The following is a 13,970-nucleotide window of genomic DNA, read 5'->3' on the forward strand; positions in this document are numbered from 1 at the left end:
GCAGGCTCCCTTGAGGTCCTGCAGGCTGCACTGAGGTCACCCCGCAGCTTCTCTTCTCCATGCTGAACAAGCCCAGCTCCCTCAGCCTGTCTTTGTAGGGAGGTGCTGCAGCCTCTGCTCATCTTTGTGGCTCCTCTGGACCCTCTCCAACAGCTCCCTGTCTTTCTTGTCTTGGGGGCTCCAGCCCTGGACGCAGTGCTGCAGATGGGGCCTCACAAGAGCAGAGCAGAGGGGGACGATCACCTCCCTGTCCCTGCTGCCACCCCTTTGACATGTTTGTTCTTCTCATTGCACAGGTGGCACACTTCTCCAAATATGGCCTGCAAGATTCAGATGAGGAAGAGGAAGAGCATCCTTTAAAAGTGGACGCAAAGAAGTTAAAAACCACACCAGTGCCTCCTCCAGGGCATCTGCCACCTCAGCAAATGGCCTTAAATGGCAAACCAACGCCTCCAGCTCAGGTAGAAGGAGGACAGTGACAAAAAGGGAATTGGAAAAAATGAAATGTGAAGAATTATCTGGTGCCTGGGGAGGGGTTGCTCAAGTGAGAAGTAGCCTGGAAACCGAAGAGCCAAACAGTATACAAACTTTCATAAACTCAGTAGCTCTTCTGACCTCTCAATGAGTGTTTGCATGTTCTTTTTCGTTAAGATACTTGGCACTTCATACTGAGAACGTAGGGGGCTGGGAGGGCATTCAAGCCTTGTTTCTTGATTCTGGCCTAGACTGAACTTGGCGTATTTGCCACCTCTGGAAGAAAAGCTTGTTTTTGTAAATACTGGTTACATTCTATATAACTAAAATGCCTTGTGCTGCCTGCCTTGAGATGGCATTGTGCTGCTTTGACTTGACCCTCGTTTAGTAAGTGGGACTGTATGCTTTATACTCAAAGAATGTGCCCTATCTTTATTAAAAACTACTTTTTGAGGCCAATCATGCACTGTATTTTTAAATATACTGAAGTGGGGTGTAATGCCACTGAAGCTTTGTAATGCACCTTCAGTGTGTGCCTGTGTGCTGTGCGTAGGGAAGGCAGCACTCTGTCCCTTTACTGGTCAGCTCTTATGGCCTAACATTAATTTCCTTCACACAGTCTCACTGCACCTCATACACTTGCATTTTCCAAATGTGATAAGCTAAATTAGTCTGTGGTTTTTTTGTTTTGTTTTGTTTTTTTTCCACTCATGGTTAAACAGATCCCATTTGGAAGCCACTGTGGCACTGATGGGGTGGGATGTGCACTTCATGCCAGGTGCTGAGGGCAGGTGTTTGTGAGTGAGCTGTGCTTCTTTTGGAGTAACTTCTCATAAAACAGCATGCAAGTGCAGAGAGCAGGAGACTTCTGTGTTGTTCTCTGAGCTGGTTGTGGGGGGGAAGGCAGCCTTCAGCAGTCAGGGCAGAAGGGCTGAGCAGCAGGATGGGTATCCAGCAGCTGGATGGGACTTGCTGGAAGGCTCTGCCAAAGCTGGTTTTGTTTTCCCCTTCAGTAATCTGTGACTGCAGATCACTGCAGAGTGAAAGCAGATCTTGAAGCTTGCAGCTCACTGAGGCACAGATCCTGTGTCGAGGTGTGTGTGCTGTTGTCCTGATACCCTGCGCCATGGGGAAGCAGAGGAATTCTATTTCTGTGGCTTAAAGTCAAAACGTGAAAGCAGCTTTTCAGAGGCAGTAATTCAGATAGGTTGAACACTCATCTTCTGTAGCAGCACTTGGAGCTGGTCTCTTGGCCAGTGGCTTTGGGTGGCTTGAGGATGAGGATCTGCTCAGTGCATGGTGAGAAATAGCAAGTTGTGTTTTGGCCCTGCTTGCACAAAATAATAATTTCATGACTTCTGTGGTAGGAATTCTCATTAAATCAACCTGGAATACTTTTTTTTTTTTAATCTTATGCAGTCTAGGGTTTAATCTCAACTTCTGTAGAAGCATGTGAGCCTTTGCAGCTCTGCCACTTAGGTTGAAGGGGCCTGGACACGTGGCAGCAGGTGACACAAATGCTTTTCAGTACAGCCAGCTCTGTTGCATTGTGGCATCAGAGAAAGACAGAATGGCCTGGGTTGCAAAGGAGCACAGTGCTCACCCACTTCCAACCCCCTGCTGTGTGCAGGTCACCAACCAGCAGCCCAGGCTGCCCAGAGCCACATCCAGCCTGGCCTTGAATGCCTGCAGGGATGGGGCATCCACAGCCTCCTTGGGCAACCTGTTCCACTGCCTCACCACCCTCTGCATGAAAAACTTCCTCCTCACATCCAACCCAAACCTCCCCTGCCTCACTTTCAAACCATTCCCCTTGTCCTGTCACCACCCACCCTCACAAACAGCCGTTCCCCCTCCTGTTTATCCGCTCCCTCCAAGCACTGAAGGCCACACTGAGGTCTCCCTGCAGCTTCTCTTCTCCAAGCTCAACAAGCCCAGTTCCCTCAGCCTTTCCTCATAGCAGAGCTGCTGCAGCTCTCTGATCATCTCAGTGCCTCCTCTGGACCTACTCCAAGATTCATTTTCCAGACTTCTGAGAAACAGCCCCAGTGTGGCTTGAAAACTTGCCAGACTCACTGCCCTGAGCATCTGAAAATGACTTTCTCTGCAGTTTGGGAAGCTTTCAGGAACTGGATTTGGGTTTTTCTTCTCTCACTAACTTGAATGTTAATGATTTTATTAGTATTGCGAGGTCCAGAGGAGATGGTTGCACTGTGTCCTTCCTGTATTAAAGCACAACGAGGGGAGCAGTGAAACTCCTGTTTATAAATGAGTTTGGAGTTGTGAATCTATTCTGCATACTGCAGGCACCACTCCCTGCTGCTTCCATCTGCTAAGTGCTGCCCTTGCAATCTCACTTTTACCTCATCTGATGACCTTCGTGGCATTTCTTGGCTGGCTTTAATGAGCTCAGTAGCAGCCCAGTTGAGTCTACTTCTAAATTCCTCGGTGTGGTTGGCAGTGAGGTATGAAAGGCATGAATATGAGCACATATGTGTTGTATATTGTGGTGTACCTCACTGCATCTGGAAAGCAGGTCAGCTGTAAAGATGCATCTTTCCCAGGCCACCCCTATCGGAGGACCTGGGATGGAAGCTGGAGCCTGGGTTAGAGCACATCAGGAGCATTAGAGGACTGGAACCTGGAAGATGCTCAGCTAATTAGGCCCACACCGCTTGCTGTTGGCCAGGTGCTGCTTCCAGGCTGACCCATTAGCTGCACTTTACCAGCAGTAGATGCCCCTCTCCAAGGGTTTTGCCCTATCAAACTATTTGGGTAGTGAGGCTGGAAGGCAGCTGAGCAGCTTGCAGTGCTGTCACGTTCTGTGTTGGGTGTGGGGCAGCTCGGTGCGCAGGTGGGCTTTGGAGTGGAGGTGATGGCACTGCTGGAGCACCATTCTGCTGCCTGCTTATCTTTGGGAGTGGCTGAACGTTCCTTGGCCCTGCCTGGAAGGTGAAGCTGAGTTCTTGTAAGCAGCTGGAGGTTGTAGAGCTCACTTCAGGATCATCACAGAGGTTATACCACGTGAGTGCCTTCAGAAAATCCATACGTTGAGTTCATCCTGCCTTGGACTGGAGCAGACGTGAGAAATTTAGCTACAGATAGACAGTGCAACTTTCCAATCCAGTGTCCTGGTTTATAATAATAATAAAGAAATGTGCACACGCACTCTGTGAGCCAGTATTGTGTGATCATGAAGGTTATTGTGTCCGTTTGTAGAACGTGGCCTCATATTATACAGCGTCGCAGCTGGGGAGACAAAGCAGGTATCGCAGTGTTGCTCATCACCTACCATGGGCAGCAGCAGCCAGTGCTGCACAGTCCCTGTTCCTGAGCTGGCTGCTGCCATCTGAAATGTCCCAGGTTCAACTCTGGCCCAGGAAACTTCTTTGTGTGATAGCATTGTGGGGGAGAAGGGGATGCACAGACCTCGTTTTTTGGTCACCTGGAAGCGGAAAGCTGAAGAACAGCTTCCTGCACTGCATGGCACAAAGTGGTAAGCTGCAGGAGGACACAACTAAGCTGTGACTTCTCCTTCGCTTTAACTTGCACCGTTAACGTTGCAACACTGAAGAAAATGGGAACAGGTTCTGTATTCCTCCCTAAACTTAAATTGGAGTCTTGACACGAGCAAGGCGGTGCTCCGCTTCGTGTGCAGGTGATTGTTGAAGATATTAAGAACGTTTTCTTAGCGAGCCGTTGGGATCTGTTGTTGTCTGATGCCACCTCTGTGCCTGTATCCGCAGAGCCCCGAGGTGGAGCAGCTGGGCAGAGTGGTGGAGCTGGACAGTGACATGGCAGACGTCACCCAGGAGCCTCCCCAGGAGCCCGCGGTGCAGGACAGCGTGGCCGAGGAGCAGGAGGCAGTGCCCGCTTCTGCTCACATCGCCTCCACGCTGGGCATCAACCCCCATGTCCTGCAGGTAAGGCCCCGTGCTTTTCCCTCTGAGAGGTGCTTTGGCAGGACCTGTCGGCGGTGCTCAGTGTGCCTGCCCTGTCTGTGTGCTTCTGTGCTTGTGGGGGATCCTCAGAGGTCCGGAAATCTTTAAAGCAGAAACACCGAAGCATCTTTAAAATGACAGTCAGGTTTCAAAGCTCTGAATTGGTGAGCTCACACCTAACCTGGGCTGCTCCTGACCCGGTTTGGGGCCAGCCACGTTAATAGGATAGCTGAATTTGAGCTTGTGGTCTGTTTTGGCTGATAGTTTGGTTTTGTGGTTTTCCTTGGTGGGATTTTTTGTTGTTTTGGGCTTGTTTGTTTGTTTATTTGCATGAAAAGATAATGCCTTGAATGCTCATGGCCTTCTACCTGTATTTCCTATCTTAGGAAAACGCAGTAGTGTTACTTAAGCTGAAATATTCATAGAATCATAGAATGGCTTGGGTTGGAAAGGACAGCAAGGATCATGAAGCTCCAACCTCCACATTTAGTACCAGCCCAGGGCCCCATCCAGCCTGGCCTTGAACACCTCCAGGGATGGACGGGGATCCACAGCCTCTCTGGGCAAACACTGGTAGCCAGAGCTAAGATCTGAAAACCCATGGTTATCAGAGGACCTCGTGCCCATCCTCCCACGCACTGTGGCATTATAACTAATAGTTTGATAGAGTTAATCAGTAACTGCCGAGTTTGTTTTCATTTCTCCTGGATTGTGGCATGCAGTGTGGTACGAGTGCGTTTAGTTGCACACAGAATGTGGAATTAATCTTTATTGGGTGGGGAGCAGATGAGATCAGCTGGCTGCTGCTAATAGGATGATTGCTGACGTGCAGATTTGACTTCTGCCTCTTTAGATTATGAAAGCTTCCTTGCTTGCTGATGAAGATGACCTGGATTTAATCCTGGACCATCACTCTGGGAAGCAACTTACAAAAATGGATACTTCTCAGGAGATCTGTTCTCCAAGGCTCCCTATCTCAAAATCCCAAGGACAGAAGAGATGCTCAGGTACTGTGGCAAACCACACACTGCATGGAGAAAGAGTTCAGTCTGCAAAACCCTATTACTGTCTGAGTGGGTGGCAGAGCAGGTGTGTGCTGTGCTTTGGCCTGCCCTCCTGCTCCACGGCCATCTCCCAGGGCTGCAGCTCCTGCCTTCCTCCTCTGGCCTCGCTGCACACTGCTGTGTCCCATGCTTCTCTTTTCTCTCCCTCTGCCTCACATTCCTAGGGGATGCTGCAGACTCCCCTGCTGCTCCGTGGTGGTTTGTGTGTCCCACAGAGGAGTGATTCCAATAGGAGTAATGCACATCTCATTTATAAGCATGGAGATGCTTCCTGAATGAAATGTCTGACCTGAAATCGAGGACAGTTTCAGTGTCTGCTTTCTCTGAAATGTTCCTGTTCTCATGGTTTAACTATATCAGTTAAAGTCATAATTACTTTCAAAATCTCTGTTTTTGGGTGAGGCTACATGTAATACCACCTTCTTTAGTTTGGACCAAATTATTCTGTGGGTGGTGGATTTCATGGCTCTCAATACTGCAAACAATTGCTTTTAGCTGTGCATTGCCACAGCAGATCCAGGTGAGTGTTTTCACTGGCTGGTTATGAAGGACTGAAATACCTCTGAAATCATAGAATCATAGAATTGCTCAGGTTGGAAAAGACCTTAAAGGCCATCAAATCCAACCACAACCCAACCATCCTACCCTAACTCTAACAGCCCTCAGCTCAATCACGTTCCTGAGCATCGCATCCAAAGGGTTTTTAAACACATCCAGGTATGGTGACTCAACCCCCTCCCTGTGCAGCCCATTGCACTGCTTAACAACCCCTTCTGTAAAGAGGTGTTTCCTGAGATCCAACCTAAACCTCCCCTGGTGCAACTTGAGGCCATTTCCCCTCCTCCTGTCAGCTGTGAGAACAGACCAGCCCTGCTCTGCTGCAATCACCTTTCAGGTGTTGATGGAGAGCCATAATGTCTCCCCTCAGCCTCTTTTCCCCAGACCAAACAGCCCCAGCTCCTTCAGTCTCTCCTCACAGGCCATGTTCTCCAAGCCTTCCCCAGCCTTGTTGCCCTTCTCTGGCCCTGCTCCAGCACCTCCATGTCCTTTCTGTACTGAGGTGTCCAAAACTGAACGCAGTGCTGGAGGTGAGGCCTCACCAGTGCAGAGCAGTGAGCAGGAGTACTTCCCTGGTCCTGCTCACACACCATTCCTGATACACGCCAGGATGCCAGAAGTAATAAAATATCAGAACCTCCTGATGAAAGACAGATGCATGTGTGGTTAACCATTCTTCCCCCTTCTTCCCTCCAGTCGCCGGGCTGCTGCAATCCAAGTTTGCTGATACCATTTTCCAACCACCCAGCACTGCTCTTTATGACCTCCAGGAGCCCAGGGCGTCTCGCAGCTCCCCTTCCCCTGCCTGCTGGTCAGCATCCTCTCCATTAGCATCAGCCTTCGCCGTCCCTCCGTCGGTCCCCGAGGTGCAGATGAGGACAGTGGGTGTCCGCAGGCAGCAGGGCTTGGTCCCTCTGGAGAGCTCCATCACCTATGGGAAGGGGAAGCTGCTGATGGACATGGCGCTGTTCATGGGACGTGCCTTCCGTGTGGGCTGGGGGCCCAACTGGACTCTGGTCAATTGTGGGGATCAGCTGAGTGGGTCGAGTGGGATGGAGGACCTTCCGTGTGAGGCTGTGGAGTATGGATTCCTGCCCGCTCCTGTTGCTCCAAAGCTGTGAGTACTGGTTTCCTTCGGGGTGGTTCTGCTGTGCTCTTAATGTTTGAGTGAGTCCTAAATGTAAGTCAGTATCGTTTTGGAATTTGGCTTAGGGTTCTTTCTGAGGTGTGAGATAGAAGGTTGTCCTAGCCATCATAGAATCACAGAATGGGTTGGGTTGGAAGGGACCTCGAGGACCACGAAGCTCCAACTCCCCACCACAGGCAGGGCCACCAACCTCCACATCTCACAGCAGCCCAGGCTGCCCAGGGCCCCATCCAAGCTGGCCTTGAACACCTCCAGGGATGGACGGGGATCCACAGCCTCTCTGGGCAGCTGTTCCAGCACCTCACCACTCTCTGAGTAAAGAATTTCCCCCTTATATGCAACCTCATTCTTCCCTACTTCAACTTCAAACCATTTCCCCTTGTCATGGAGACATGGAGAGCCTTCAGGTTGCTACATGACAAAAATCTGTATTTCAGAGAAATGGAGTATCACAGTAAGAGTAGGTTTTTTTAACACATAGATAACACTGTTATCCAATGAAAGTTTAAAGAGGGAAAGTCCAGAGCTGTTGTTCAGGATGCTTCAAATGTGCTGTCCTTTATCCCTGGGAATATCTTAACTTCTGAATTCTCAGATGCCTCAGTTCTGTTGTATGTAAAGCAGGATCAGAAGTTTCTGGGCTGTGCAAATCCATACCCAGACTTCACTGGAGTTCAGTCCGTTGTTCTACCATTCAGGGCTTCCAAAATGCCTCTTGAGTTGATCTGCAGCACATTTGATTTGTTAGCAGAATGAATCACAGAATCACCAGGGTTGGAAAAGACCTTCAGGATCACCCAGTCCAACCACCCACCCATCACCAGCAGCTCTCACTAAACCACGTCCCTCAACACAAAACCCAAATGTTCCTCAAACACCTCCAGGCTCGGTGACTCCACCACCTCTCTGTGCAGCCCATTGCAGTGCTCTTGTAAAATGTGCTGGGTTGTGGTAAGGTGTGCTAATTAATGCCTTTTGTGTGCTGGAGGCACCCAGCTCAGTGAGATTGATTGGCCCACGTGTAATTCTGAATCCCAGACTGTATCCAGGTTCTGCATACCCAGTCACTGACCTCCAGTCATACATCTGCTGCCGTGTTACAGTCAGGACAAGCTGTGCAGTGCAGCTGCTCCATAACAGGAGTTTATTCATGGAAAAGAACTCAGTGTTGTTTACCTGTTTGTTTTATTTTTTCTTTTACTGCAGACTCCCAGAGTCCCCTTTCAAGGTTCATGTGGAAAAGCTGAACTTGGAACAAAGGAAGATGAACAGAGACAAGCAGTTGTATCTTATCCCTCTGGAGATCAAGCTGAAGCACAGCACTGTCCATATGGACGACCAGTGTCCTCTCCTGGCTCCCAACCCAGGAGTTTCTGCTATTCATGACTATGCTGACTGGGTTCGAACAGCATCCGAGGATCCTGCTGTAATGGAGAGTGAGTAGAGAGTGCTTGTATTTACAGTGGTGGCAGTGGATCTGGAGAACTATCCGGGTTATTCGAGTGTGAATAAAACAAAGTGGCTGTACCTCCACGCTCTTTCTGAAAGCATGAAGGTGGTTGATTGCTTTTGGGTGGCTGACTGAGGTGTAGCAGTAGGATGTCCTGTAAGATTTGACAACCTCAGGAGGCTTTTCTAAACATTCCCTTGGTTTTACCCTCCTGACTGGCTAACTCTGTACTGACAGCTGTTGTGAAGCACTGGTGCTTGACGTGGACTTTATGTGAAGCCATCTGGGGGAACCTGAAGGAGCTGGAGGCCAGCCTGGAGGAGCCCAGTGAGTACGTCCTGGCCCTGGAGCGCAGGAGGGCTTTCTCTCGTTGGCTGTCAGAGACGGCAGCGGCACGGATTGATGAGGAGGTTGCTTTGACCCAACACCACAGTCATGTGGAGGCTGTGTTCAGCTGCCTCACAGGCAGGAGGATTGGAGAGGCTTGCAGGCTGGCCCAGCAGGCAGGTAAGATGCTCGCATCCCTTTTTCTCTAAGGGAGGAGGTAGGAGGGAGAGACGTAAAGAGAACTTGGGCACTGAGAGCTAGTAGTGAGTAACTGGTCATTCCGGTGCTGACTGTGGGAGATGGATTAAGGCACGGTCTGCCTTGTCTGCTTCCTGCTCATACAGTCATAGAGTCCACAGCGTGGTTGGGTTGGAAGGGCCCTTAAAGCCCCAAATCTGGGCAGGTTCCCCCCCCAGATCTGCCCAGGGTCCCATCCATGGCCTCGAGCATCTCCAGCAATGGGGCAAATGCAGTCATATTTACACTGCTTTACTGTCAGTTCTTCTAGAGGTAGGAAGTGATGCTGTTTTGCATTTGAAACGTTTTTTTTGCATAGTATGTCCTCTGCGTAGTATCCTCTTTAGTATTTTTAATTGAGCTTAGAATCAAAGAATGCCTTGGGTTGGAAGGGAGCTCAAGGACCACGAAGCTCCAACCCCCCACCACAGGCAGGGCCACCAACCTCCACATTTCACAGCAGCCCCGGCTGCCCAGGGCCCCATCCAAGCTGGCCTTGAACACCTGCAGGGATGGACAGGGATCCACAGCCTCTCTGGGCAGCTGTTCCAGCACCTCCCCACTCTCACAGCAAACAACTTCCCCCTGACAGCCAACTGAAATCTGCCCTCCTTCAACTTCCAACCATTCCCCTGTCCTGCTGTTATCTCCCCTTTCCAAGAGCTGACTCCCCTCCTGTCTGCAGGCTCCCTTTAGGTCCTGCAGGCTGCACTGAGGTCCTGCAGCTTCTCTTCTCCATGCTGAACAAGCCCAGCTCCCTCAGCCTGTCTTCGTAGGGAGGTGCTGCAGCCCCTGCTCATCTTTGTGGCTCCTCTGGACCCTCTCCAACAGCTCCCTGTCTGTCTTTTACTGTGGGTCCCAAAGTACTCCAGATGGCTCCTTGATTTGACTCTGCTTCCTAACAGCAGTCAGTTAAAGTTTTGTTGGTCAATCCCAGCCTGATACATGGCAGGAAACGAATACAAACTGACGTTTGGGGTTTTCTGTTTGTTTCTCTAATGGACTTACTACTGCTGTGTGCTGCCTCTTGTCCCGCGTGCACCAACCTCTGTGTGACTTGTCTAACTCTCCAGGTGTGGCAGCTGTCTGAGAGAACCAGCATCAATGTGTGCTCACAGCTGGACTGGAAGCGCTGCGTGGCCATCCACCTCTGGTACCTCCTGCCTCCAACAGCTTCTATCTCCCAGGCACTTGCCATGTACGAGGCAGCATTTCAGGTAGGTCGGCGTGCCTGGCTCAGAGGCCTTCCTGGTCCTGGCTGGAGCTGTGAGCCGGTGCTGCGTGGAGCTGAGTGTTGTGAGCAGCCACACATTGCTGCTGAGCCTGCATTCAGCCTATCGGTTGTCACAGCATCGGATTCCTTCCCTTGGTGTTGGTGATGCATTTGTGAAGCAGCTTACACTGATGTGGATCTTCCTTTTCCCTCTGCGGAGTGGAAATAAATCACTGAGGTTGAGCCTCCAGGTGATATTCCTGACAAGCATAGGCCCTCCTCTTCTGCTTGCTGCGTCAGTGACTTATTTCAGGCTGAGCTCCCACCTGCTTACAGTGAGACAGATGTAGGGAGGTGGGTGGTGGCCACCAGCACAGGGGCCATTTGCGGTGGCTGGTCAGCTTTCCTGCTGTGCTGCTTAATACTCAGCTGTCTGCTGAGGTGCTCCTTGCCAAGCCACTGCTCTGCTGCATCCCCAGCTCCTGCAGACGGCGTGTGGCTGCGTGTGCCGTGCAAGCTGTGTTGCTGTAAACTGGAAATTGGGAAATCATTTCACTGAAGGTGGCTTGGCCCTAAGGATAGCCCAAGCACAGCCTTAGGTCTGCCCTCCTGATGAGAGGTTTAATGCTGCAGCAGTGTGAGCTTTGTACACACACTGCCCCTGTAAGGTGTGCTGTCTGTAAACTCACCCATAAAACAATTTGTTTAGACCACGTCAGAGTCTGAGAAATACGCCTGCTGCCCCCTGCCTCCTTACCTGGAAGGCTCTGGTTGTGTGATTGAAGAAGATGATAATGCAGGAAGGCCTCTCAGAGATGTCTGTTTCCATTTGTTAAAGCTCTACAGCGACAGGTGAGTGGGGGAATGGTTCAAACGTGGTTAGAAGAGCCTTGGTAAAGCAGTGACCTCCCAAATGAGATGTGTGTAATTAACTTTGCTATTCACTGAACTCACTTAAAGTGGTGAAAAATCTGCCTTGCCAGCATGGCGTTACAGCGTGTGGTGCTGCTGTCTGTAGGTGGTTCAACACGAGCTTAGAAACACGACTTTGTTTTCTGAGTGCTTCCTGCTGGAATCTTGCTTTCACTGAAGGCACAGAGCAGCCTGCAGAGGGAGCACAGGACTCCCAAGGGCTGTGGAGTCTGGATGCAGATTCAGAGGAGGAGCAAAAGCACTTGAACAGTTCATAGAATCACAGAATGGCCTGGGTTGCAAAGGAGCACAGTGCTCATCTCATCTCAACCTCCTGCTGTGTGCAGGTCACCAACCAGCAGCCCAGGCTGCCCAGAGCCACATCCAGCCTGGCCTTGGATGCCTGCAGGGATGGGGCATCCACAGTCTCCTTGGGCAACCTGTTCCACTGCCTCACCACCCTCTGCATGAAAAACTTCCTCCTCACATCCAACCCAAACCTCCCCTGGCTCACTTTCAAACCATTCCCAGTTGTTCCCTTCTTTAAAAAGGCAGACAGACCAACCATGCAGGTAGCACGTATGGAATAGCTGGAGGTGGGGGAAGGAGAGGAACCAAACAGCGCCAATTTCTGCTTTTGTGATGCCTGCACCATTAGCTGTTAATGTGGCACGGGTTGTTTCCTCCAGGCACTACGATCTGGACCAGCTGCTGGATCCCAGGAGCATCACATCTGACCCCGTGGACTATCGGCTCAGCTGGCACCTGTGGGAGGTGCTCCGTGCCCTCAATTACAGCCACCTGTGCAGGCAGGGGCAGGGCGTGCTGAACGCCAGCTATGCTGCCCAGCTGGAGAGCGAGGGCCTGTGGGAGTGGGCTGTGTTTGTGGTGCTGCATGAGCCCAATAGCCAGTAAGTAGACATCTCATAATTCTCAAGGCAAAGAAATCAACCGATCTGTGATCTATAGACCGTAGCTGTCACAGCTCCTGGTTGTGCTGGAGCTGCAGAATGTCACTGCATGCAGAGCAGTGTGTCAGGGTTACAAAGCAGTTCTGCTTCAGCTCCCTCGTTAGTGTCACACAGCACTGCAATGACTGCTGAACTGCTCTGCAGAAACGAGTGTGGCTGAGGTGGGCTCATCTCCTGATGCTCAGGAAGCTTACTGCACTGAGAGCTTGGCCTGAAAGCATCATTAGTGCAGAACAGTGTCCTGGTCAGACCCAAAGGGAAGAGGTAAAAGTGTGTGTGATGGGATCCTTGCTGAAACATGGGTTTGCTTTTATTGTAAAACAGATAGCTAACCCAAAATTATCTTAAAATTGTAGCCAACACCGTTGTTTTTGCAAGGGTGTCTCATGCTGTTAGTGCTTGCAGATGCAGTTATTACATTTCAGCATTATTTCTCCAACCCACCGCTTCAGTTAAAGCCTGTATCTGACTTGAGGGCTGTGAGACACGTTGAAATCATTTTTAGCTGCAGTGCTGAAGTGATGCAGAGCGTTAGCGATGACCTCAGTGGTGTTCAGGCTGTGCTGAAGTGATGCAGTTGATGTTAGAGCTTTTCTCAGTGCCCTGTTGAAGCCTGCTGAGGAGGAGGGTTTGCCGTGCATTACAGCTGTGCCTCTGCTGTAGCCAATAACACGGCGCAGTGCTGGAGCCCATCTCCTGATGCTGTGATTCCTCCCAGTACCTGAGGGCAGCTTGTCAGCAGGAGAGAGGCTTCGTGTGGGCAGGGGGTGACAGGAGGGGGGAGAGTTGGGTGGGATGTGAGGGGAAACCCTTCACCCAGCGCCGCTGCCTGGAGCTGTGGGTCCCATCCTGGAGGAGCCCAGGGCTGTGGGTGGGCACCGGGCCCCTGAGCCGAGGGCACACAGCTGCAGTGGGGATGGGGAGGGGGTCTGTGAGATCCTTCCAGCCCAGCGTGCTGTGATACAGCGTGATGGAAGGGCGTCCTGTTCCTGTCCTCTGCTCCCACCAGCGTACGTGAGAAGGCCGTGCGTGAGCTGCTGGGCCGGCACTGCGCTCTGTGTGAGACCCCCGAGTCCTGGGCCAAGGAGACCTTCCTGACACAGCGCCTCTGCGTCCCTGCAGAGTGGATTCACGAAGCAAAGGCTGTTCGAGCCCGGATGGAGGGCGACAAGCATAAAGAAGCCCTGTTCCTGTTCAAGGCCGGGCACTGGAACCAGTGCCACAAGTTGGTTGTGCGGCACCTCGCGTCAGGTGAGCCAGGAAGCGTTCGTCCCATCCTCTTGGGCAGCGTGCAGGAATATGGTGGGAACAGAAGTGATGGAGCCAGCAGTGAGCTACTGCAGCTCGGAAAGCAAAGGGGATCCTGGGCTCCATCAGCGGGGGGGTGGCAGCAGGGACAGGGAGGTGATCGTCCCCCTCTGCTCTGCTCTTGTGAGGCCCCATCTGCAGCACTGCGTCCAGGGCTGGAGCCCCAGGACAAGAAGGACAGGGAGCTGTTGGAGAGGGTCCAGAGGAGCCACAAAGATGAGCAGAGGCTGCAGCACCTCCCTGCAAAGACAGGCTGAGGGAGCTGGGCTTGTTCAGCATGGAGAAGAGAAGCTGCGGGGTGACCTCAGTGCAGCCTGCAGGACCTCAAGGGAGCCTGCAGACAGGAGGGGAGTCAGCTCTTGGAAAGG

The 13,970-nt window shown here is 51.5% G+C and overlaps 2 protein-coding genes across 4 annotated transcripts in view; both read left to right on the forward strand.

Moving 5' to 3' along the window:
* Window positions 1–9,185, forward strand: part of NUP98 (nucleoporin 98) — a 27,864-nt gene extending 18,679 nt beyond the window's left edge. For all 3 annotated transcript variants that reach the window (XM_019612381.2, XM_019612382.2, XM_019612383.2), the window contains 6 exons: window positions 297–461; window positions 4,221–4,397; window positions 5,269–5,422; window positions 6,734–7,154; window positions 8,391–8,620; window positions 8,872–9,185. In XM_019612381.2, the coding sequence (XP_019467926.1) occupies window positions 297–461; window positions 4,221–4,397; window positions 5,269–5,422; window positions 6,734–7,154; window positions 8,391–8,620; window positions 8,872–9,170 (1,446 nt within the window). In that variant the 3' untranslated portion in view covers window positions 9,171–9,185. The remainder of the gene's footprint in view (window positions 1–296; window positions 462–4,220; window positions 4,398–5,268; window positions 5,423–6,733; window positions 7,155–8,390; window positions 8,621–8,871) is intronic.
* Window positions 9,186–10,181: 996 nt separating this feature from the next.
* Window positions 10,182–13,970, forward strand: part of LOC109365522 (nuclear pore complex protein Nup98-Nup96-like) — a 5,522-nt gene continuing 1,733 nt past the window's right edge. The window contains exons 1-4 of the mRNA XM_019612384.2: window positions 10,182–10,415; window positions 11,121–11,263; window positions 12,013–12,234; window positions 13,304–13,545. Of these exons, the coding sequence (XP_019467929.1) occupies window positions 10,197–10,415; window positions 11,121–11,263; window positions 12,013–12,234; window positions 13,304–13,545 (826 nt within the window). The 5' untranslated portion in view covers window positions 10,182–10,196. The remainder of the gene's footprint in view (window positions 10,416–11,120; window positions 11,264–12,012; window positions 12,235–13,303; window positions 13,546–13,970) is intronic.

This window comes from Meleagris gallopavo, chromosome 1 (genome assembly GCF_000146605.3).
Source record: "Meleagris gallopavo isolate NT-WF06-2002-E0010 breed Aviagen turkey brand Nicholas breeding stock chromosome 1, Turkey_5.1, whole genome shotgun sequence".
Lineage (NCBI taxonomy): Eukaryota > Metazoa > Chordata > Aves > Galliformes > Phasianidae > Meleagris > Meleagris gallopavo.